The sequence below is a fragment of the Osmerus mordax genome, chromosome 13 (assembly GCF_038355195.1).
Source record: "Osmerus mordax isolate fOsmMor3 chromosome 13, fOsmMor3.pri, whole genome shotgun sequence".
Lineage (NCBI taxonomy): Eukaryota > Metazoa > Chordata > Actinopteri > Osmeriformes > Osmeridae > Osmerus > Osmerus mordax.
The window spans coordinates 1,812,825-1,838,257 of record NC_090062.1 but is presented as its reverse complement, the minus strand read 5'-3'; the positions used below and the strand labels follow the sequence as shown (position 1 = coordinate 1,838,257).

Genomic DNA, 25,433 nt, shown 5'->3' with positions numbered 1-25,433 from the left:
AATCCCTGCTCTCTTTTCTCTGTCCCCCCTCCACACTTCCCCTGTGGTGTGGGGGGTTTGAGCTGTCAGCACTTGCCTGGTCGTGGGTTTGCCAACGCTGGACCTGGTCGGCAACCGGAAAACAGTCTCCATGACGGGCAACCGCGAGTTTCCCGGTCCCTTCCTACATCTACCAAGTTGAACAATGGATTTTGATGTTTCAAAACCCATTGAAACTTCCCTGCTCTATGACTATGTTAAGCCTGTGTTCTGCTCCTCTCTTTCACCAACTGTCTCATTGGAGGAGGGGATCCCTCACTGAATTGCTCCTCCCAAGGTTTCTTCAATTTTTTCTCCTGCAGTGAGTTTTTCTGGGAGTTTTTCCTTGTCTTCTTTCAAGCTTGGTTGAGGGGCAGTTCTATGGGCGTATGTGAAACCCTCTGTGACATGCTTGCGTGTAAAAAGGGCTATACAAATACTTTTGATTTGATTTTGACTTAATGCATGACTGCCATGCAACTGGCAAGCCACAGGGAAACGGGAGAGGGTCCGTGCAGATGGGGCCTATGTTAGGAAAGAAGATTATGTCACTGACGGTGGGGGAGCAAACGGTCCAGCATTTAGTGTGGGTGGCTGGTGTTCAGGATCCCTGTATATTGGGGTTAGATTTTCTTAGGGCCACCGGCTGCCATTTGGACTTAAGCACGGGCACCTTAGCTTTTAGGGGCGGGCTGGTGGTTAGGATGTCTACACCGGGTGGGCTGTTTAGCGAGGGGGGCTGTCATTCTGCACCTCCTGTGAGGGTGGGGGGAAGAGTGGGAAGTGATTTGGCCACTGCTCCTGTCCACCAGCTGTCTCCAGTGGCCCCCACCTTCATGTCGAGTGAGAACGCTGACACGCTGCCACCCACGTCACTTGCCCTGCCTTCACAGGCTACGGGGGGGTCCTGACTCCGCACTGGCAGCAGCGGAGGAGGTTGTCAGGAGAAACAGTGAGGGACTCGACGTGGAGCAACGAGAACAGCTGAGACATCTCCTGACAGAGTTTAAAGACTGTTTCGTGTGGGGGGAGCATGACGTCGGCCTAACTCACCTGGTGCAGCATGACATCGAGACGGGCAGTGCTCGACCAGTCAAGATCAGACCTCGACGCATTCCACTTGCAAGGCAAGAGGCTGCTGACAAGGCTGTGGAGGAGATGGTGACGGCAGGTTTCATTGAGCCGTCTAATAGCCCGTGGTCGGCTCCTGTAGTCATGGTTCCTATAAAGGGAGGCAAGCTGCGTTTCTGTGTGGACTATAGAGGGATGAATGCTGACACTGAGAAGGACTCTTATCCCCGTGTTGACGAGAGCCTTGACTCGGTGAGTGGATCCTTCTGGTTCTCTTCCCTGGATCTACGTAGCGGATATCGGCAGGTGCCCCTCGGCCTGGAGGCCCGGGCTAAGACAGCGTTCTCCACCCACTAGCAGTTTTGTGTTTTGGGCTGTGCAACGCTCCCGCCACGTTCGAGCGTCTGATGGACCGGGTGTTGTCGTATGTCCCCAACCAGCAGTGCCTGGTCTATTTGGACGACATCTTGGCTCACGGCACATCCTTCGCCGAGACTCTGAAGGCCTGAAGGTGCACCCTGAGAAGTGTCTCTTTATGCGACGGGAGGTGACGTTCCTCGGCCATCGTGTAGGGGGGAGGGGCATCAGCACCGATGCCGATAAGGTGGAGGCTGTAAATAGCTGGCCTACTCCAACGTCAAAACAGCAGGTAAAGAGCTTTCTGGGGCTGGCGTCCTACTACCGCAGGTTTGTGAGAGTGGTTTCCACCATTGCTGCTCCTCTCACAGGCCTGTTGGGAAAACAGGGGGCCTCATGGTACTAACGCTTTTGCGCCCACTTCAGGCGTATTTGTTTCGCAATTTGCGCGTAAAAGCATGGCGAGGTATGTACAAACATGCCGCACTGAGGTAAAAGCGCAGACTGCCTGTCGCGGGAACTGAAATTGGCAAATTGCGCTTTTCCGTGTCATGAATTTGCATTCACGGGAGGGTCAAGGGGAAAGTGGGAGTTTCCCATAAAGAGAGGGGAGGGGATGCGTAAAGTGCGCCTAATTATGTATTCCGCGGCATGTACAAAAACCGCCTGTGAAAACGCACCTCTATTTTGCGGTGAAAATTCTGCGCCTGATAAAAGCAGGCGTAAACCAGGATGCGCATATGCCTCGTGTTGAAATGGCAACCGTAACCCGAGCAAGACGAAGGAGACATAGGCCAAAGTATTAATGGATATAACGTGATCTAATAAGACTTGGAAATAATGTCATAAATAAAAGCTTGAGAAGTGTGTCTTAAATATACTTTATTTAACATTTGCCTTTGAAAGGGGCATATTAACAGAACTAGGCCTATATACAAGACGTTTCCATCAGATATAAGTGGGGGTGACTGAGGACCTTCATTGTCCCACAAAAGCAGTCTGGCTTGATGACACGATTAAAAAAAGAATAATGGGTGTGTTTAACAAAAGCTTCTGAAGGCAAGACTAATCATATTTATATCATTTCTTATTGTGGTTATCAGTTAAAGTATTAATCTTCGTCTTTGCTCCAGATAGACATGTCAACAATCTATGCTCACGCTTAACATAATATAATATTTGCCATCATGTCATGAACGTAAAAACGTTCTTGACAGAAAAATCCAATCTGTTTTAAAATAACGGGAATAAACTATATTAACAACATTTCATGTATGTGTAACAACCATTTGCTAAACTTGCTACAACAGGGCAGGCAACTCAAGCCATTTCTCCCTGTGCTCATTCAATAAGGCTCATTCAGCTCCAGGTAAATCGGCTATCGGCCAATGTGAACTTTTGTGCTCGTGCCCTGTTAGTATCCGCGAGCACATTTGCAGGCAACTTTTATTGACGTAAGCAAATAAATGGGGTGCTAGTTTACCCATTTCAGAATGGTTTCAAACTTAGCAAAAATCAGGAAAAATTATTCTATGAAAAAGCTAGTAGTATGAGCCAGGTTCGAGAATCGAACAAAAATTATTGGGGGATATAGTTTTGTCAATGTTGATTGGAGTTAATAGAATAAAAACGACCGGAAGAGCCGGAAGTCTAACAAGAAATGCAATACCACCTACACCCACCGGGGCCGTTGCTTCAAGCCGAGGGGCGAGGGCTTGAGAGAACTGCCACTCTCGGGAAACTTCCGGGTTCTGAACTGGTTTCAGTTCCACTCTAGTTCCATATGAGGGCGCTAACGGTCGAGTGCAGAATAAATGGAGGTCTGGAGCTATACCCCTCAAAATCCACTTTTCAGGATACAATTTTTTTTCTAGTAATTTGAATTTTGAATTCGAAAGTGGAGGCAAAACAAATACACACTGCTGGGTGTTCGATTTTTTAAAAGTCGCCTTTCTGTTCTAAAAAGCCTCTTAAAATGTCATTGACGTCATACACATCGTACGACCAGAGATATTGTTTTACGGCAAGCTCTGGTCACTTCCTTTTTTCTCTCGAGCTATTGACAACACAGCTGACAGGTTAGGCTCTCCTTGTCAATACACATGCTAGAAAGAGTTTTGCATTGCTAATGTTGTTGCTAATGCTCTGACATTCTGATTCTGCTTCGGATGCCATCAAGCGGGATCTCTGGTCGTAGTCAGTCCTTCACAAACCAATCAGCATTCATTAGCAGAATGCTAGCGTGTTATGAGCAACAACGACTCACCCTGTAAGAAATAGAAAGGACATAAGTGCTCGTTCATTCAATTTTCGACCTATAATCCATGTTGAACATACAAAACTACAATAAAATCAGAGATTTCTCAACGACAATCAGGTGAAAGAGACAAATTTAGCCGTTTAGCTCCATAGACTCCCATTCATTCTGCACTCTACCGCGATCACTCCCAGTGAAACTCGTGGAACTGCAACAAAATTCGGTACAATGGGGCTAAATGGGGAGTGGCCAGACTCCTTAAACAGGCTCTGTTATAAGTCTATGGTGTCTTCTTGTATATAAGGCCACGTTTACACATAGCCGGGTATTTACAGAAACTGCCCCTCCGTTTTCAAAAATAACGTCGTACACACAAGATCGTTTTCAAAAATGTTTGTTTACATTAACCCACATTAATACGCCCCGAGCGCTATCATAACTATGCCAAACCTGTAGGTGGCAGTGTAAGGAGAAGGATAAAGCCATGCAAACCAATCAGAATTCTCAAAATAAACAACAACTACGAATAACTCGATCGACTTCCTTTTCCTTTCAATAGTAATTATGGCGCGAGGTTCATTTGTTTGGATGATTCACAAATAAATGTAACGCTTTGCACAAATGTATTTCGTGATTCACAAATGTAAGGCGATTCACAAATAAATGACCCCATTACCAGAGAATGTCTGCCATTACATTACTACAAACAGGACGCTCACATGACGATGCATTTTTAGTCCCATACTATGAAGTTTGAGAACCTAAAACTCAGTTTAACCTAGTGCACACGCCAACACAAAAACATAAAATCAACAAAAACAATAATACAAGTGTTGATCTAAAACGTTTAACAAACCAAACGAGCCGCACTCTATCTGCGGTCTCTCGAATCCATGTTAGATCCGAGCTGCCACTTGCAGTTTCTAATACACAAACATGACAAGGGGGTAGACAGGACAAGTTACAGCATAACATGAGGAGAGAGGAGGAGAGAAAAAGCAAGATAGTCTCGCTTCAGCGCTCTCCAGGGGAGTTTTTTTCCAGCGACGGCATTGGCCAAGGCCTGTGCTGGTTACGGCACAACCCATCACTAGCTCCGTCAATTCAAGATGGCTGAGTCAAAAGCAAAGAGAGCAAGCCAAACTGGCAGCGTTTTTGGGCGGAAATGTCGAAAATGCTTATCCAAACAACGTCAATTGCAGCATTGCTGTCAGATGGATTATAAAAAGATTATCAAAAAGACACCTGCAAAATAAGAATTTTGCAAAGTGCCCGGTTCTCGAGATAATCGTGTGAAACTCTGCCCTAAAATCCCATTCACAGAGATTCCTATCATTATCAGAGAGATAACAAAACGAGTTCTCCAAAGATGATTAGCAGAAATCGTTTAGGTTTAGTGTTGAAAAGAAATGGTAGGTGCATGTAGCCCTACGTAGCAAGTAGGCCGATGGATTGATAATTTGGTCATGGGAAACAACATGTTCCCAAGAGCGTCTGCTGCTAAATGACTACATGTAAATGTTTGTTTCTGTAGGCTATTATTAGTTAGGGTTAAGCTCACGCACAAAACATACAAGCTAGACTCACATTAGGGCTGCAGACAGTTTACCTTGATAACTTTACAAACTTTATGATGCTGTACCCTGGCCTACACCAGCAATGCTGAGGAATATGGACATAATTTAGGGGGAGGGGTAAACCCCATTTCCCAGCAACCCTTACGATTTCAATAGATGGTCTTTCTCCGCTGTTGTGTTGTAGGCAGTAGCATGTGTTGTCGAGTAACATATATCAATTCAAAGGTAAGCTCTTTACGCAATCGCCCACATGTGTTGAGTCTACTTTCCATTGATTGGCGCCTCAGGCCAATTATGAAACCACATTAATAGAGAAAAATTAAGTAAAAACACCGGTTCTGGATGCTATGTGCCTACTAGCTTCCGACGCCATAACCAATCCAACGAGGAGAAGGGGCAGCTAGCCTAGCTTGCTAGCAACATTGTGTTAATATTGGGATGCAGCTACAGTATCTGGTTGAAACAGCATTGGTGACTGCTATTGATGGTATTATTCAGCTTTTTTTATAGTGCGTAATTGGTTGGTCATATGATAGTAGAGCTGAATATACAGTATATTGTGCCTGCATGGTCTCCCAAGTTCTCGCTTTACTAGCGTCGTTGTTGGCTATCTTATACCGCTAGGCTAGACCAGCTAGCTGGTCAGCTTTTTCACCAGTTTATGTTCGCTAGCTAGCTACCACTACAGTACTGGGTGGTGCCAGACCCAAACATCGACAACTTATATGTCATACGTTCATCGGGAAAGTATCCATATATTTGGTTGTCTTGGAATATGTTTTTGAATGTGCAGCCATGTATGTGCACATAAATGGCTAATGTAGCTTGCTAGTTAGTGAGCAGTGAGACTAGTACCTGGACTGGCCAATCAACGATGCAGGTAATGTATTGACTGCATAGCAGTGAGGCTTGTAGCCTACCCAAACAATGGTGTAACATTATCTAAATATATAATCTAGACTCATAAAACTGTAGGCATAAGTACAGAGCTAGCTGCATGCATCGGCGTTTTCATTAGCCTAGCGTAGCTAATTAAACTTTATGCCATAAAATGTATTATCCAGGTTGCAACATACTGTTATACACATTAGCATAGCCGACTCGCTGTACTGTATAGTTAGCTTGGTGTTGCTGCAGCAGTTACTGTTGCTGCTAACTGATTTAAAACGTTACATAAAAATGTACCTAGTGCTAGCTATGCTATAAAAATGTATTCATGGCCAGCGTATCAAGTTCGATTACCTAACAATTTATAGTAACATGATAGCCTATGTAGCTATAGTTCTAGTCTAGCGAGACTGCTACTATAGTAGCCTACCTCTTTAAGGAAAGCTATTGCTGAACTGCTAAAATGCAGATTGAGTGAAGCAAATATTCCGTATTGTCAAAGATTTCTTGCTTGCTTTAACATCTTTTCATTCCTGACATTTTAGATTGACAATGTCTGAACTGTTTATGGAATGTGAAGAGGAGGAGTTGGAGCCATGGCAAATACAGGTTCCAAAAATTAACTTGGTGGATGACAACAATGATGACGATGACGAACCAATTTTTATTGGGGAGTTAAGTTCATCAAAATCCACCAGCAACTTAAGACAAAGTATGTACTGAACAATTGTTTATTGTTATTTATACCATGGTCTGGGTGAATACTCGATTCTGATTGGCTGCAGGGGTGTCCATTATCGGGTGATAACGGACACCTATTACGTAATTGCAGCAAAACTGTCTTTTCACCGTTCTATATTATTCCGCTGCGGCCAACACGTACAACACTGTAGCCGCTACTGTAGGCTGCAGTACACATAATTATTAGCTACACACAAATAATATAGCTGTTTAGCTGGCTAGTCTAGGTGTTAAACATATTGTCAAATTATAATTACTGTTTGGAGAATGTCAACTTTGATGCGATCATCTCGCATCCATTTGCTATTCAACTCGCTACTGTACTGTACACAGGCTGCGGCTGTAACGAACACAGTATCGGCCATATAGCCTAGTAATATATGGCCGATAATTTGTTCGTGAAAATCTTGACATTGATTTGGGGACAATGACATAGCTGGCCAGCTAGATAATCTTCTTGTCAAACATACTGTAAATTTGTATTTACTGTTTGTTAACCGTACACAATGTTATTGCCTTTGAATCTTGCTAGCATAACTTTAGCTTTCGGGCTAATAGCTCAGCCAAAGCAAAGGAAAGCCAGTGTTGGTTCAATGAGCCGAGCAGACAAAAAATATCAGTTGGCCAATGTTGAAAAACGATTTCTATTGCAAAATGCATGAAAACATAAATTAATGTTTGTAAAAATGACCATGGTGTAAGTGGGATAATGCCCTTCGAGGTGTACATTATCACCTGATAATGGACTTCCGCAGAGTCCTAATATAATAATGTACACCTCGTCGGGCATTATCCCTTATGTACACATGCTAATTTAAGGTGTGTTAGACCCCTTGTTTATCTGTGCCTTCTTTTTAAAGCAAACCACCAAAAGAATATCAAGACAATACCAGTGCAAACTGGCACAGTTGGACGTCTTGAAGCAAATACAATAACTTTGACACAGACTTCAAATGTCCAATCTCTAACTCCTCAATACCAACTGGGGCCAGGACAGTCTACTCCACAGTCCATCATACTTCCTGGAAATGGGACTGTGTCATCAGTTGCACAGCCTATTTTCATCAACAACCAGGTCGCTATGCTCTATTGCCACTTATCTGTAGGCCTTTGTGTCTTCCGTGTCAAAATGTATGAAAGTTTATTTTATATAATGACAGTAACTTTGCGTTGTTGGATAATAAAACATAATTGTTTTTATAGGGTTACATTGTGAGCTCCCCACAGAACAACTCAACTTTTATCACGTCGCTTGGGAAACAGTATCCCCCTGGAACATCCTTCACAATAGTTTCAGGTAAAACTAAGAACCTGTATAATGTCAACACAGCCATGACAAGATTCAGACTGAAACACCAGTCACAAATGGAAGGGTGTGAATGAAGATCATTATCAGTGTTTCCCACAGACCAGAGAGCAATTTGTGTGTGGGTGGGTCTGACCGTGTGGGGGGGGGGTGGCGTGTTTTAAATAGCGTTAAAAAATTTTTTACGAAAAGCATATGTGGCGGCCAGTGTTGATTCTTTGGTACACCGCCCTGAATTAGTCTGTGTGGGAAACTCTGTCATTGATCATAAGTATGCTATTTGTCTCCTGTAGTATTCAGTGTTGAGTACAGATGTTGATTTTTGATTTTTCTGATTGCAGCAAATCAACAGCACTTTATGCATCAGCTGACTCCAAGCAATCCTACACCTGGGGTAATCCACAGGCCTCAAGTGCAGCAGATCAGCAATAATGTAGTGACCCTGTCCAATGTACAGAGTCCTGTTGCGTTCTCACAGACAGCTCAATCGTCCAGACAGCTGTCCCAACCTGTCCAGATAGTGTCGGGACTTATCAAAGCTCAAAGCAGCAACAAGGGTAAAGCCTTATATGATCTTGTGTGGTATATTGCTATGATACTGCGCTGAAAATCAGATCTTTTGCTAACTTACAGCACACTGACTTGTTTCTCCCTCTCTTTAAATAGACAATTTATTCAAAAGAATCTCAACTCCAGATCAAACTGAGAGCACAGTTAAAAGACCCAAGATTGACATCACTGGTAAGTTGCTGTTTTGATAGTCTTGTCACCAACTTCACCAAATGTATATGTTTCGACTCACTTTCCTTGGGGAGTGGATGTTTGTCCTTGCACAGGAATCTGAAGTAGGGTTGGCCCGATGGCTGACAGACATCACAATGTTGAACAGTCATCGTGATTCAACCCTCCCCCCTTCTCTCTCACACACACACAGACATCACCCTGACACACACACACACACTATACACATGTCAAAGAGGCGCAAAAATGTACTATTAGTTCCTTGCGCCTGACTTAAAGGTGTCATATTTGTGTAGTGGATAAATAACCAGGCAGGAGATGGGAACTATTTTGTGTCGTTTCGTCAAAACCTTACTGACCGCCCATGAGTCCCACTTGAGAGTTTTCTGTTAAATGTCGTAACATAACACTACCGTAATACATTACTGCTTAGCAACATCATAGTAACTGAGACAAAGAGATGTAGATCACAGATGCTACAAAAGGGAACTAGACAGGACCCTAGTACAGTGCACTGTACTAGGGTCCTGTCGTCTACCATCACTGCTTCAATTGGCGATTGACGATGTATTCAGCAGGTTGCTGGTTTTGGTATAACGGAACATAGTTGGTTGATCATTCTTAAACACTTTTTTAATCATTCTTAACGCTTTTTTAAACCAAAACAAGAACTTTAAAATTGTAAAATACCTTCAGGAAAAAATACACTGCAATGCAATCGGCCCTCCATCGATTGGCAATGTATTCATTAGGGGTGGGAATCTTTTGGTACCTCACGATTCGATTCTTGGGGTCACAATTTCGATTAAAAATCGATTCACGATTTTAGATTTTTACAAACAAACAAAATAAATTACGTAAAAAATAAAACCGATTCACATAAATTTGTGAATCAATCTGAATCGTTGACAGACTGAATCGCAATTCAAATGTGAATCGATTTTTTTCCCCCACCCCTAGTATTCATCATATTGCACGGATTACATAACAATAAGGCCTGCTTGCCACTTCAGAAGTGTGTCTTGGGTGTCCTCTTTTATTCGGCCAAACCCCAAAGTACTGCCAGATTGATTTTTTTGATAGATTGAACAATAGAACACCCAAATTTGCCAAAGCCATTTTTAGGCTACTTCACTATGATTAGTAAGCAAACTGTATGAAAGAAAAGACTGGTGAATAGGGTAGGATGGGCTGTGGATGGGCTAAAATGTGCAAAAAGAAAAAAATTGTAATTTATGAATAGTAATTTTTTTTTTTTAAGTACAAAAGATGACTGATAACCCCCTTCGCCCCAATGTCGTCATCCATTGCAATATTTCAATGTAGATATCATCACATGCAGAATTGTTAGATATCACCAAATATTAGTCTGAAGTACTGCTACCTCATACTTTGTGTTGTATTTATTGATGTTCGCATTTTGCAGGGTCTACCAATGCTGTTGAGCCAAATGTGGTCTTCAGGAAACCGTGTCCAAAATGCAGACATGTGTTCTTCAGCCAAGATATCTTGAATTCTCATATGAAGGTGATGATTCTTTTAGTTGTCATAAAACCTATATCTATCATTCTGCTCTATGTCCAGCTAAACGTTTTGGATCATGTAAGATTCAGATCATGCTTTGTATGCTTTTGAAACATTTGAAATGTCTCATTTCAGAGCTGCTGTCCTCACCTGGTGCATCTCTTTCAATTTCCATGCCAAGTTTCAAGCAAGCGCATCATGCTTGTTAAAGACTTTTACTATGGCATACATGAGGGAGACAAGAACAAACAACAGGGGATAAAGACTAACACTACCTTCAAATGCCAGAGCTGTTTAAAAGTACTTAAGAACAACGTCAGGTACAACAGATTGTTGAAAATGTCCAACTGTGTTACTGTTGATGCAAACTATTCATTTTAGTCAGTCCTGTATTGGTTTTAATATACCTTACACTTTTGTATGTGTAATATGGTTGTCATTGGTAGTAGCTGATTGTAGTTTAGACTTAACAAGGATTTGGTTCCCACTTACATATTCTCATATGTAATTGGGAACTCATGTTCACAATATTTACATTGACAGAAATTCCTATCTGTGTATTCACTGAGATTAGTAGTGATTAAATAATACAGCAAGAGAGATCTGAAGCACTTCAGGCCTCATCCAGATATTTCCCTCAGATTGATGACTGTATCAGCCCATATTCCCACTAGAGGCAGGAGATGACAAATGGTTGGTAGTTTGGACAGTGTAAGAATCACTCCTTTGATTAAATAACTTCTCTTCAGACTGTTGCAAGAAAAGCCTCTGTAAGCTCCTTTTAATGAGAGACGCGTTTGTGCTGCAACCAGAGTCTGGCAGCAGAGGTCACAGTTCGTCCGCATAACATTCCCTATTAAGGGAGCTGAGGTAGCAGAATGTGTCAGCTGAAAAATGGGCCCTGCCTTGTCAGGTCAGCAGTGGCAGGTAGAGGTAGGAAGGCTCGCAACAACCATGGAGCACTACATCATTAAGCAAAACAAAAGGCTTTGTGTAATTGCTGGTATTATAATGACCATTATGCATGCTTAGAAAGCGAGGTGTACAGAGAATGGGCTTTCATTTATCTTTTTTATAAACCTTTGGGATCCGAGGTGCCGCTTTGGTGAGAACACAGGTCATGCACAGTTAGAAAGTTATTTAAATTATGTTGGGCTGTGGTTCAACACAAAAATTTAAAATCTAGACATAATGGAGGTTACAGTTGAAGGTTTTCTGCCTATTTAATCAAGGACATATTTTAGCCATGTATTTGAGGCATTTCTAAGCTTCCCACCACCATTTAATGGTTTAATGAGTTGACCTGTTCCATTTGTGTAATTGCAAATGCAATTTTACCGTTTCCAAATTATTGCTATATTTATATATCCGTGAATTATGTTCCTTGACACCCTGACAGTGCTCCGTGTAAAAACCATCAAGCATATATGTATGTCCTAACCTTAACCTATACATCTGTTTCTGTGGCTCTCATCACACAGGTTCATGAACCACATGAAGCACCACCTGGAGCTGGAGAAGCAGAACAGCGAGAGCTGGGAAAGCCACACAACCTGCCAGCACTGCTACCGGCAGTACACTACCCCATTCCAACTGCAGTGCCACATTGAGAGCGCCCACAGCCCATTTGAATCTTCAAGTAGGACATTGGAAATATTTGATAAGGCTGTGTATCCATGGGAGTGTGTCTTTGTGGGAGTGAGCTTTCTGGGAACAACATTATAATAACACTAACTATCATAGCAACAAGGAGTTTAGCAAAGACACACAGTTTGGGGGCCATCCAAATAATAAAATGTCCCAGTGAGTACATTATGGATGTTTTGAGCAAGTTGGTCTTGAACTTTCTGTGTGTTTTTTTCCCCCCTCTTTCAGCCAATTGCAAGATATGTGAACTGGCTTTTGAGTCTGAGCAAGTTCTATTGGAGCACATGAAGGACAACCACAAGCCTGGGGAGATGCCCTATATGTGCCAGGTGAGTTCATTAACAAGGCTTGCTTGTGGTGTTTGTTCTGTGATTATGGAGAGATGTAGCACTATATTTAGCAGTCACACTTAAATGTTGTTTTTCCTCGCAGGTCTGCAACTACAGGTCCTCATTCTTCTGTGAGGTGGAGACACACTTCCGTAGTGTGCATGAAAACACTAAAGATCTCCTCTGCCCTTTCTGCCTTAAAGTTCTACGAAGTGGTCACATGTACATGCAGCATTATATGAAACATCAGGTAAGAGACCTTTAAATTTGGAAGTGTCAAATTACGTGTACACTTACAAAAGTATGTTATTGACACATCCTCGATGCCAGTCTGTTAATTGATGGTTCAACCTCCTTATACAAATGATTGCTTAAATTTCTCTCTGACGATGAGTCTTAAAACAGACTGATTTTAAGTCAGCTAAATTGGAAACCCTGTGACTTGCCCCATTGGCTTTAGACAGGCTGGATTGATCTGGTTGTGTGCTGAACACCTTGCTCTAATACATGCAGCCTGTAAACTTGTTAACAAGCTGACAGCAATGTTTGCTTCCTGTCACCTGCTTTAAAGCAGGGCTCTCCTGAATCAACTCCAGCCATAAACACAAGCCAGGGTCAAATGTGAGAGAAAATGTGTATGCTGTAGCAACCCAGGGGACTTGAAGGCCTGATTCACAATGAAATAGGACTCAGAGACATTTGGGGTTAACATAAATTGTCCTTTAATAACGGATCTCAGGGTAAGGGTAGTGGGACAAACTTTAAATCAGGATTCTTCCCGTCCGGGGTCTGTTGGCCTTCATGGGGTGTGGTCCTGTGGGGGTTAAAAGCAGAGCGAGAGGTCAGTCTTTTCCAGCCAGTCTCTGCTGAACAACGCTCAACCAGGGTTGTCTCTGGTCCTTTGTCTCCTCATGTGGCCTTGGGCTGGCTCCCTTTATGCCCTCCCCTGATCACCTAATGGGCTGCATGTGTGACCAGTGCCATGTGCCAAGTGGCAGCAGCATTTCAACAGGCAGATAGACTCCTTCATCACCTCCCCTAATTTACATTACATTTACATTTATTCATTTAGCAGACGCTTTTATCCAAAGCGACTTCCAAGAGAGAGCTTTACAAAGTGCATAGGTCACTGATCATAACAACAAGATAGCCAAAAAACATCGCGAGTAGCCAAAACATGAAGCACACATTGTGAACAACCAAAGTAAGTGCAAAAGAGAAGAACCATAAGAGCATGTAGTTAAACAAGTTACAATTAAACAACATGAACAGCTATAAGTGCAAGTGTACCTGTGGAAAAAAAAAGCAAGCAACAGTAATAAAACAATATATCACAGCGAGAACAAAAATTTAAATCAGTTACCACTAACCACAAGAGCAACAAGTCTCTAAGCAAGAGTAATTGTGATCCTTGAGGAAACTAACATCGGGTCAAGCGAACCGTTCCTAAGTACCGTTGTACTCCCGGAACAAGTGCGTCTTTAGCCTTTAATTTAAGCCTATGGACCTGCCTTCTGTGCTGGATTGGCTGGTCTGATTCCCCTGGTTTGCTACAATGCTTATACAGTTTAAGGATGGTGTGGGGTTGTTTTATATTTGTTTTTCTCCCAGTATGTTTACATGGGCCTTGGAAATCTTTGACGTTTAAGATTGAAATGAAATAAGGTCTTGGATATGCTTGAATTCACAGTTAAAGAAATCTAACTGTTATGGCATCATAGTTGTTTTTACAGTTCCAAATGAATATGACTGTTCACTCAAAATATTAAATAGTTATGTTTTTATTTTGTATTATTCAGAGAAAAGGAATCCACCGTTGTGGGAAATGCAGATTGAATTTCCTTACCTACAAGGAGAGGGTAGATCACAAGTTGCACTTTCATAAGACCTTCAAGAAACCGGCTGCCCTGGAGGGTCTTCCACCTGGAACCAAGGTTTGACCTGTTCACTACTTCAGATCGCTAGGAGTAAAAGCCCTTCCTCTATATGAAACCACATGTTCTTATTAAAGTGTTTACATTTTCCCTTTGCTCAGGTAACTGTTCGAGCCTCCCTTACTGGGCCAACTCCAACTTCGCCTGGCACTCCAAACAAGTCTATGATTAATGTAGTCCCAGACATACAAGCTACCAAACATGCCAAATCTCAGGCAACAAAGACCAAATCTGTTAAACAGAAAGAGAAGTCCACCAAAAAGCAGGAACGCCAGCCCAAGAAGCGTAACAAAGTTTTGAAGAACCTCAGGTTAGTGCAACACTGTCAGTAAAGTTGGCTGATCTTCTTTGACTCTTTTAAGCTGTGTATTCAACCACAAGCCACCTGGCAAAAACATGAAAGTCAATTGTCCCATTTATTTTCTCCAAATTTTAGAATTGGAAGCGAAAAACACACATGCATCGAATGTGAAACAGTGATCGACAACTTCTTTTCGCATTATCCTTCTATTGTAACTTGTGGTGCCTGCAAGTATCAGACAAGTTGCAAAATTTCTGTTGGAAATCATATGATACGGTAATGGTCGACGATCAAAGATTGTAACAAAAAAAATGCGATCAGATATCCTCATTCACTTATTTGGTTTTGCGTTTAATTTGTGTGTGCTCTTGTCTTTTTAGGTTTCATAGTAATGTCTCTGCTGAAAAAATTAAAAGGATGGATCGTCGGAAAATTCCGCCTGTCTTAAAGTATGTGCTTTTTTACCAGACGACTTTGTAAAACAGTCAAGATTGAAAGATTTGAAAGGATTCTGGGAACATTAACAATGCTCTTTCTGTGTTGAAGGAGTTTAACCCTCATCTGTTTGAACTGTGACCTCCTGGTGGATGCAGCTGAAAGTGACCGCATGAGTAAACATTTAGCCAACAGACCTCAGCATGTCTGCAAAGTCATTGAGGAGAAAAATGCACATGAGTCTTACTCGTTTTCTTATATAGACCACATGAAAGGGTAAGTGTCTTGACTCTTAAATTCATGTTCACAGCCATGTACGGGAATCTGAATTTGATGAAGCACCTGTGAGAATTCCAAGTCCCTGACCGATAGATTGTTTTCTGGTATGATTTATTTTGAGATGGATTTTAACATATATTTTTACACTGGGTTAATTGGGATGCATATTAAGCACATTTTAAAGACCCTTGTAAATGCAAATGTGGCCTTAATTGATACTGGGAAACATTGTTTAATTAACAAGCCAAAAGAAAGGTATTTTGAAGTCACTGAAGCTGTGAAAAAGGTTGTAGGATTACCAGAACAAGAATATTCTCATCTTGCTTAATTAAATAGACCTTCCTGCCAATACACATGAGATCATAAGTTCAGATGTAATCATCTGAACTTGATAAGTATGAAATATCAGTTTTTCTCTTTTCTGTGTTTTTAGTTTTAATCCTCCTGAGATTTTAATGAGTAATGACATAGCCATTGACATTATGCTAAAAGCTTCTTTTTTTTGGATAGTGTGTAGTTGTTTTTTTTAATGAGCTCTTTCTTGTTATGATAGTTGTAGTGGTGTTGTAATGTTTCCAAATGTTGATCCTGTCATCTTTGTCATCACCACATGTCATCTTTGACGTGATTTCATTTTTAAACTTTTGTTTAGAAAATATCCTTCACGTATTCAAAAGATGCAGCAGACCAATAGGATGGATGCCCTACGGTGAGTTCACAAAGGGAAGTTGCGGGGGTGGTAGAAGACCAGTTATCTCAATCTCACTCTGGGCACACATTTATCCTAAAATACACATTTTAACATCACATTCCCTCACTGAAAACCAGGCCTAATATTGGAGCACTTTGTTTTCACCAATAGACTTCCCCCATTGGTGGAGCCCTCGGTCCACTGTGTTCCATCTGATGCAGGGGGGGCAGTGGTGCAGGAGATGAGTCTCAGGTCTGAAGAGGACATCATTCTGATTGACGATGACACAGCAGCCCAGAACACTTCAGAGCTTGGGCTCCCGGCAGTCAGCCATACCCAGGATGTCCCAGAGGCGGCCCCTATGGAAGGTTCAGTGGGGGGAGAGCCAAGGGAGGAACCGTCATTGCAGCTTGAGCTCATATCCCCCTCTCCTCCCGTGACTTGTGAGTTGGATGAAGGTGCGGTGCCTCTGATCGAGTCGTCGGGTAATCAAAACTCGTTGAGCTTGGACGTTGATGAGCAGGTCCTATCTGAGCAGGTCCTATCCCCTCTACAGCCCGAGGGAGCCGTGCAGGCCGAGGTGAGCTCCCTGGTCACTGAAAGTCCTGCAGGAGACCTGCTTTTCATCCCTGACAGCAGAGACATTCCCTTGAGTCCACATGAACCAACTCAGCAGCTCTAATGTCAAGGACGAAGGATGGGAGGGCATCTTGATGTTCCTGTCTCTGTCATGTAAGGGCAGTGCCGCTCATGAAAAGACCTGAAAGAAAAGGAATTAAGAATGTACTGAAGTGTACCTACTTGTTTTCTTGAGGTTCCCTGGTCTTGGTCAGATGTACAAAAGTGCAGTGCTGTGTGATTCATAAAACTATGGTTTTGTCATATCTAGGCCTACCATTTTTCATCAGTGCAAGATACATTAAAGCTTCAAAGAAAAAATATATCTCACAGCTTTCAATGAAAGTGAAACTAGCACATAGTGTAAATTAAGTAATATGTCGGAATAGTGATTTGAGTTCCTATGTGTTGTACTGGATGCAGCAACAAATGTATGCTAAAGTGAAAACAATGCTTGTTTATTTTGGGGCGATTGTTATTCAAAATTAGGAAGTGTGGAAAACAGTATTGTGCTGTTAAAGAATCCAACCTTGGCGGAGTGCTTACTCTGTTCTATGTACTATGTATGAATTTGCGTGACAAACTAGACTATCCCAGTAGCTTTTATATATGTTTGAATTATTCCTATCTGATGACACCGTGTATGATTATGTACCATTCTCCCAATAAGGTGTCTTTTATAATACAGGCCATTAAACTGGTTCAACCATTGTATATCCTTACCTTCCGTAACATGTAAATAAACTTTAGTATTACTTATCTAATGTTTATAATATTTCTGATTCTTATGATTCATCCATGGTAGATATTTAGAACACATTTTCCCTTGAGTATAATGTGATCCCTTACCTAGTCGATAGTCTTGGTGGTTGATAATCATATATAATGCAAACAAATCAGTATCAAAACTATTAACATAGAAATTGTCATTGTGATATAGTTACCAAATTAACATAACTCTGTTTTCACTTTGGGCTGATTTGTTTGAATTGCAGTAGATGTCTCAGTGGGAAACACTGCTGTCAATGAATTTCTAGGCACCTTGAGGAGCACTGCCTCAGAGTAACTGTTTGGGTACTGTTCAAAATGTAAGCTAATGATGCTCAATGGGGACAAACTTCATAATACTGGCACAACAAGGCACCAAGCGTAGTGACAAGCAAACTGTCAAATGTGTTTTGTCCCATTTTATTAAAGTGGTCTCTTAAAATGAATGAAGTTGTTGGGTGTCTGATAACATGAATTGTCAGTAAATAGTTGTAAGATGGTGGTGTTTCAGTTGACATTATAGGGAATGGGTATTGGTGGTAGTAGAGCCCTTACTGCAAGTTGCTTAAGGTAAAAGTGTGCTAAATTCAAACGATCTATGGAAGGAGGACCATAAGGGAACTGTGACCTCTGCTTAATTGACCTATTGGAATGTTGCAGGGGTTGGAGAACAAATATAAGCCATGCTTGAGGAGCTAAGCTATGATGACCAGGACGAGTGTCCACTGGTCATCATGACTTACAGAACGACTCATCACGTTTTTGCAATGTCTTCTGTGCCTCTATGGACTACAAGATATCCATACACTTACCTTGCCCTGTTCCAAAGATTCCAATAGCGGAAACCATACTGCAGCCAATACTAAGAAACTGGAATGGTTATGTTAGAAGTCTTGTTTTCATGGATAACCTTGCAAATGAGTTTTAACCGTGGTGAACGCATTTTATTCGGATTGTTCTCTTTTTATTACTCTGGGTTAGGGTTAAATGGTAGATGGAAGGTGTCTGTTTAATACAGATTTCACATCAATCTTTTATTTTAGATTTTTATGCTCTGCAGAACACGTACAATACCTTAACCCAACATCGCTCCCTAGTGTTTGTTTTGAGAGTAGTGTCAAGCCCAACCTCCTTGTTCCACTCCAACCAGCCAGCTCTGAAAATTCCCTACGACGTCACACTTGGATGACAGATCGCGGAAGTGAAGCAGAGAGGAACGCACCAACCAAACAAGTTTCTTTTTTACTCGGTGAATAAGAGATTTAACAGGTAAAATGTGACTAGACAGTTGTTGAAATTTATGGAAAACATTGTCAACTACGGGTTTTGATTTGGGAATATGGTTTTGTTCCTCTTCGGGAGTATTTCATAGTTAATGCTCAATCGCTCTGATTCCAAACAGCTTTGTTTATGAGCTAACGTTAGCTTAGTTTGCTAGTAGCTACTAGCCTACGCCTAGCCTAGCCTAGATGGCTGCTTCAACTATGTAACGTTATGTCTTCATGGTTTGATACACCGATGTTTGCCTGCTCGATGTGTGGTTTTTACTGGCAAAAAAACATGCGCAGCTAGTCGCATCGATTGTAGCTTGCTACTATCTACTGACTTTCCGAGTTAGCTAGCATAGCTAGGTTGATAGTTACTGTAGTCACTGTAGCTATCTACGTACTGTAGGGCTCAATCTATCATACGATACTAACTTCTAAATTAAGATATAGCTATATATTTAGCAAAACAGTTGTCCCGGTGGTGGTTTGTTTTGATCTCGTCTCATTGACTTCTCACTGTAATTTGCTGTTATAGGGTAGTTGCATTTGGTAAATAAAATACCACACGGCTAACTGGGCATAGTTAGCCAATTGCTGTTGAGGTCATTCTCACATGATAGCGAACGCTGACTAATTGAAGTGGGGTGAGGTATATGCCTACAGCCTTCCATAGGCTGTAGGCTAAATTAGTAGATTTTTGTTGTGCCTGTCCACACAGAACGCTGTCCGTAATGTTAGGCGGAGGATTTAAAGCAGAAAGACTGCGTGTCAATCTACGGCTCGTTATCAATCGTCTTAAACTCCTGGAAAAAAAGAAAAGTAAGGCTATAACCTACACACACACAAACTGGTTCTCCGGACTATAGGCTATTTATACCCCTTTCATTACAAATATTTTATCATAACCTGTTTTGTTTCTACCTCTCCCTATCCCTCTGTAGCTGAGCTAGCTCAGAAAGCACGCAAGGAAATAGCAGACTACCTGTCATCGGGTAAGGATGAGCGGGCGAGGATCCGGGTGGAACACATTATCAGAGAAGACTACCTGGTGGAGGCCATGGAGATCCTGGAGCTCTACTGTGACCTGCTGCTAGCCCGCTTTGGCCTCATCCAGTCTATGAAGTGAGTTGGATGGCCTGTTCAGCCATAGTCAGTGACTTAGTTTGCTGGTCAGATTAGTAAGGTTTACCGTTTTGAATTCTGATTGTACAAAGTGTCAATAGTAAACGTGTCAACAGTAAACAGAACTTCTTTCTTCTGCCATCTTTTTCATCTCACCCTTCTCTCATGCTTTCTGGTTCTGTCCATGTCTTATGCACTTTCTCTCCCCTCTCTCCTATTGTGTCTTTACTCACACTCTTTCTTTGTTTATTTCTTTGATTCCCAGGGAGCTGGACCCAGGTCTACAGGAAGCGGTTTCCACCCTCATCTGGGCTGCTCCACGTCTGCAGTCTGAGGTCTCAGAGCTCAAAATAGTGAGTTGGAGTGACCACTGTCATTTTTTAACTCTATATACATCATACCGCCAACAGTTGTCCAGATGCAGGCCTAGTTTGCTGTGTAGGTAATGTGGTCGGCTGTAGGGTTATGGTACGATGCATCTGCATGTACTAATTGAGTCCATTAGTGCGTGTGCTGAAGTACTTCAGACATTAATACTTGACTCTCTGTTTAGCATTCATGAATATAGATTTTCTAGTACAGCCTTTTATTCAGGCATTGTGTAACGTTTAAAGTTACCTCCCGATGTGTCTTCAACAGATCTGTCTGTGCCTTTGCCCACACAGGTGTCTGACCAGCTGTGTGCCAAATACAGCAAGGAGTACGGCAAGCTGTGCAGGACAAACCAGATAGGAACAGTCAACGACAGGGTGGGGATTTCCCCCAGAAGTTCTCCTCAATTGGATACTTGTGGAGTTGTGGATGTCTAAAATTCGTTGCCCCTCTGTGTGTTTCAGCTGATGCACAAGCTGAGCGTGGAAGCCCCTCCTAAGATCCTGGTTGAGCGTTACCTCATAGAGATCGCCAAGAACTACAATGTGCCCTACGAGCCGGACGCCATGGTTAGAGTGAGTACCTGGGAGGGAACGCCTGATTGGTAACGATGAGAACCACCGTAGCTAATTATATAATAAACAAGGTGTATGCTGTCATCATTAGCTATGGTAAGAACAGAGATGAGGGGTGAAGAATGGATTGGAAGAGGGGCCCATGGAGGACATGAGTAGTATGTTGGGACACCCCTGAACACCATCCTCTTTCCCTCTTACAGCCAGAGGTGTGTCCAGGAGAGGAGGCAGACCTGATTGATGTGGACACGGACAACAAGAAGCCCAGGGGAGGAGGAGGAGGAGGTGGAGGAGGTGGAGGAGGATTCACCGCTGGTGCCATGCCTATGCCCATGCCCATGCCTATGCACTCCGCCTTCAACTATCCCACCCCGAAAGGAGCAGTAAGACTGATCTTACTATGAATTTCATACCTTTTGTCAACATCTTTAATTTAATTTGTTCTAGTTGAATTTATATATAAAGATAAATGTGTCTGTCCAGGAGCCCTTTAGCGGTCCTGTGGGCACCTATGAGGGATTCAACAGCTTCCAGCCCCCCATGAGAGGAGGGCCACCTCCCGAGCTGCCCAGTTGCCCCCCCACCTACGAGTCTGTAAGTGACCATGTCCACCACCCCCTCCCCACCCCCCTCGCCACCCCTGCAGGCAGATGGACAGCGGACATGTCACCCCTCAGGGAAGAGCTCTTCATACTAGTTTATGGATCTTGTGTGTTTCTCTTCTGCCGCTGGATGCTCTCCTAAAGCAACGTGCTAGCATAGATCTCAAATCAGAGAAAATAAGTTATAATTGCTCAGGCTTGGTTTCTAATGCATTTCTTTCAACTACTAACTGTCCTCATGGCTGAGCTGTACAGAACCAAAGTGTGTAGAAAGGATCTGCTTGATGCTACAGATGGATGTGCTTCTCAGTCTGTGGTAAAAGCAAGGTTTTCCTACTTTTGTAGACTGCTGACGCCTGCTTGTTCCTGCCTCAGGAATGGGTTTTCCTGACTAATTTCTCTTAACACAATCACAAGTTGTCCAACCACGCTATTCTTACTAATACCACTATCAATCATACATTTTAATGTTTAAATGTAAGCATTTTGCCGATACCAACAAGGAAAGTGATGCTAATGTGTGTTTGGGTGCGTTTGTGCGTGTGTTTCAGATCGATGACTTGTCTATCAAACCCTCTGATCCTTCCCAGGTCTTAGGTAGGTCTCCTCATGATCTCCACATCAGTTTTGTTGTAAATCCTAAATAACAGATTTTTTTAAATCAAGTATTTTATCAGTTTAACCTGTGGCAGTATAGCCTGTTGTACGTATAGTAGGTTACATCTGCTGACCTCCTTTTCTCTCCTCATTTTTCTTTTCCCAATATCCTCCTTCTGGTCCTTGTCCTCGCTAGGCCCAACCCGCCCTGGCCCTGCTCCTTATGTCTATGACAACAACGCCCTCCCTGAGCTTCCCTCTGTCCCCGACACACTCCCCACTTCGTCTTTCGGAGGGAACACCGCCACCTCGGACGACATCGACTTTGACGACCTGTCACGCCGCTTTGAGGAACTGAAGAAGAAGACCTAAGACCTAGACCAGCCTTCGCCCACTTCCCGACACCCTCTCACAATATCCTGTGATGTTACTCACCAAAAGGAAATAAGGAGGTTTAAAACAATATTGGCTTGTTCCTCAACAATGAAACTCTCCTTTTCTTTTCATTGCTAGATTTCTACAGACTTTACCTCACCTCATTCAAACACTGGTGGCATTCTCCCCCTAGTTTGATAACCCAACAGAATTCCTTGTCACTGTTGTCAGTCAATACATTTTGCAGTAAATAATAAGAACCTCAATACAACACAATCAAGATATGACTGGATAGGTGTCATTTTTTATATGCACTTGTACTTTATATGTACAGTGGCATCCTTAAGTCTAGTCAAAAATATTGAAAGATGCTATTTGGGGCACAGACCTCTGGCTTACCATGCAAATGTTATAATCTTGTCACTAACTTGTCTTTTTCTAGACTTTGGGCCAATGTCTGATTGGTACTAAAGGGCTAGCTTTCTAGACACTGATCGCACCTTTTCTAGAAAACGAAGAGGCTCTTAATTTAAACCCTCAACTGTTAATAGTTCATCTTTATAGTAGTACCTTCCTCAAGAGGGCAACTAGTAACTTTGGGTGTGACGCCATACTGTTCCGTCACTGAATAGTGTACTAGTCTAACAAGTCTGTCTGGCCCAACCAGAAATACAGAGAGCTGTTCACACACTGTCTTTGCTCTACACTCCACCACTGTGGCTGAGAAGCCGTAGGGTGTGTCTTGTGTTAGTGTGGTCACTATCACAGATAATTGTGGCATCATTTCAATTGTTCATGACCTGTCTTGAAGGTTGACCATTTCTGGTGTACCGATCTCCTAAAAGCTGATTGTACATCAACAATTTTTGAAGCTTTTAAACATTCAGTTTCTGCCTCTGACTGATTGTCCCATTGACAGAGCAGCCTCTTGTTGACAAGGTCTACTGTGACTCCTCAGACTTCATCTATCAATCTGTTACACTAGGTGGAGGGATGCTGTCACGCTCAAATAGAATGCCCACTGATAACTTGGAAAACATAAGCATGTCATATATAGTTACCTTTTTACATGAATGATTGTTTTTACATCTTGAATGATTCCACAGATTTATTTAGAGGTTGTTATACATTTTAAATGTTAAAATATAGCGAGAGAGAGCGAGAGGAGGGTTGAAGTCAGGAACCGGCAAAGAATCCTTTTGTTTGATATGTTTCTGTTAAATGTTTTGATTGTTGTAGTTTTACCCCATACATGCACTTTCTGTATTTACAGGATTTTGCCTATGCAGTGAATTGGCTACAGGAATGCATGTTCTGACTGTGTGGACTGAACTATTTCCTTCATGAAAACCACTTGATGATGAGCTTTAGATCTGATGTACAAGGTTCTGATGTACAAGGTTCTCTTTAGGCATTAGGTGTAGTCCTGGGACCTTTAGCACAGATTTAACCATTCTGCTCAGGCCAGATCAGTGATTTCCCAGATGAAAGAAGTCATTTTTATTGTGAGCCAGGAATCTGTGTTCATGTGTGTCAGATGTGCACCACACTGCGTTTGCCTTCGTTACCATAATCTCATATCAGAGGCCTTCTTAGTCTGCACCAGGAGCATACATACTGCTCATGTATCTCTCCCTTTCCACTGGGTATATAAACTAACTAATACCATTTTCACTGTAAGTCTTGTTTAATGTACACAAAACTCCATAAAATAATTTTGTTTTTTGTATTTATTGGATGATCAAATCTGGTGATGGATGTAATTGTTTTGATAGATGGAGAGTGGATAGGATAAAATAGTTTCTGTTGTATATTTTTTATTTTCACTTGATGGATGAAGGGGAGGTCAAAGAATAAGAGATGCACACTGTCACACTACTTAAGAGTGAAGAATGTTTGATACTGACTGTAAAAAGCAACTATATTGTCTCATTCAATGGCAAACTTTAACGTTTTTCTTTTGTCTGTCAACCCAAAAAAGATAGTTTAATAAACAACATTTGGAATTGAAGTTGTGTTCTGGTGTGGCTTTTTTAAAGATGCTGGAAAGCAAATTCCATGATTTGATTCTCAGTACATTATATGTGTGAAATGAGTTGCTGAAAGCATGTGCAAAGCGCGAAACCTTTATCGTACCGAAATGTGGAGTTACACGTTGAGCAGTTTTACACCTGTTTTCAGCTCAGGTTTTGTATAGGCGGGGCAAAACCCAACCTATCTACGTCACAGCCACCTATCTACGTCAGATCACAGACGGTTTATATAACCTGCATTCTGTTACTCAGCTGGTACATGCAAAGACAAAGTAATTAACACATAAAACACTCAGAGACTGCAGGTAGGTCTGTTCTGATATCTGCAATAGATTTAGCTAGTTGTTGCTGTTGTTGCTAAATTCAATAAATTCGAAGGGCGGAGATTCAGCCCTAGTATCAAGAAGAGAAGAATGCCTTTTTTTATTCTAATTTGGATGAGTAGTTAACAACACATTCTTCTGTGGTGTGATGAACTCATTTTCAGTTCTGCTTTACAGCATCCTTAACTCAGATATTGATTCATTTTTTGAGTAATCTTGTCATTAACTTACTATATATTCTTTCAAAGAAAATGGAGATTAGCATTGCATTGTTCAAGACAAGGTGTGGAACATACTCAACATACATGCAGTACAGAGTGATACCACCAGAGGGTAGCGCTGTAACATGTAACTGCCAAAGACAAAGGAGGACCCAAAGTTGATGTTCAATAAACGACACCCAGTCAGCGCTCTGGTCTCAAGGCTTCAGCTGAGGTAGGTGAAACGTTGTCACAGATTCTGACTCACCCTCCCAATTGAGATTTCTTAATAAAAGCTAACACCACCATGGAAACAAGAACCATCTCCAAGGTAACAGGCTTGTATTTAGGACCAATCAAAAGTGACAGGAAGAAAAAAAAATGAAGCCAGCTGACATGTTAAGGTTAAATGAAAGGCTTAAAGGAAATATTGATAGATCTATGTGCTTCCTAGTTATTCAGACAACACTGGCTGACAGAGGTG

General features: G+C 42.0%; 2 protein-coding genes across 3 annotated transcripts; both read left to right on the top strand.

Annotated features, from left to right (window-relative positions):
- The first annotated feature begins 5,375 nt into the window (after positions 1 to 5,375).
- Positions 5,376 to 17,487, top strand: znf280d (zinc finger protein 280D). Of its 2 annotated transcripts, none has more exons than XM_067248912.1 (18): positions 5,376 to 5,505; positions 6,714 to 6,880; positions 7,770 to 7,984; positions 8,113 to 8,206; positions 8,557 to 8,772; positions 8,882 to 8,956; positions 10,383 to 10,483; positions 10,616 to 10,800; positions 11,962 to 12,119; positions 12,356 to 12,456; positions 12,560 to 12,706; positions 14,256 to 14,390; positions 14,492 to 14,700; positions 14,827 to 14,967; positions 15,072 to 15,140; positions 15,238 to 15,402; positions 16,058 to 16,114; positions 16,268 to 17,487. In XM_067248912.1, exons 2-18 carry the CDS (start codon positions 6,721 to 6,723, stop codon positions 16,776 to 16,778), a joined length of 2,739 nt encoding a protein of 912 aa, XP_067105013.1. In that variant the 5' UTR covers positions 5,376 to 5,505; positions 6,714 to 6,720; the 3' UTR covers positions 16,779 to 17,487. The 2 variants fall into 2 exon arrangements, with proteins under 2 accessions (XP_067105013.1, XP_067105014.1); XM_067248913.1 differs by lacking the exon at positions 5,376 to 5,505 and adding an exon at positions 5,736 to 5,767.
- A 1,184-nt stretch (positions 17,488 to 18,671) lies between these two features.
- Positions 18,672 to 24,404, top strand: ist1 (IST1 factor associated with ESCRT-III). Its single transcript, XM_067249232.1, has 10 exons — positions 18,672 to 18,751; positions 19,469 to 19,569; positions 19,692 to 19,872; positions 20,138 to 20,225; positions 20,538 to 20,621; positions 20,709 to 20,819; positions 21,023 to 21,202; positions 21,303 to 21,413; positions 21,973 to 22,018; positions 22,215 to 24,404. The coding sequence occupies exons 2-10, from the start codon at positions 19,482 to 19,484 to the stop codon at positions 22,388 to 22,390; spliced, it is 1,065 nt and encodes a 354-aa protein (XP_067105333.1). The 5' UTR covers positions 18,672 to 18,751; positions 19,469 to 19,481; the 3' UTR covers positions 22,391 to 24,404.
- The last annotated feature ends 1,029 nt before the right edge of the window (positions 24,405 to 25,433 follow it).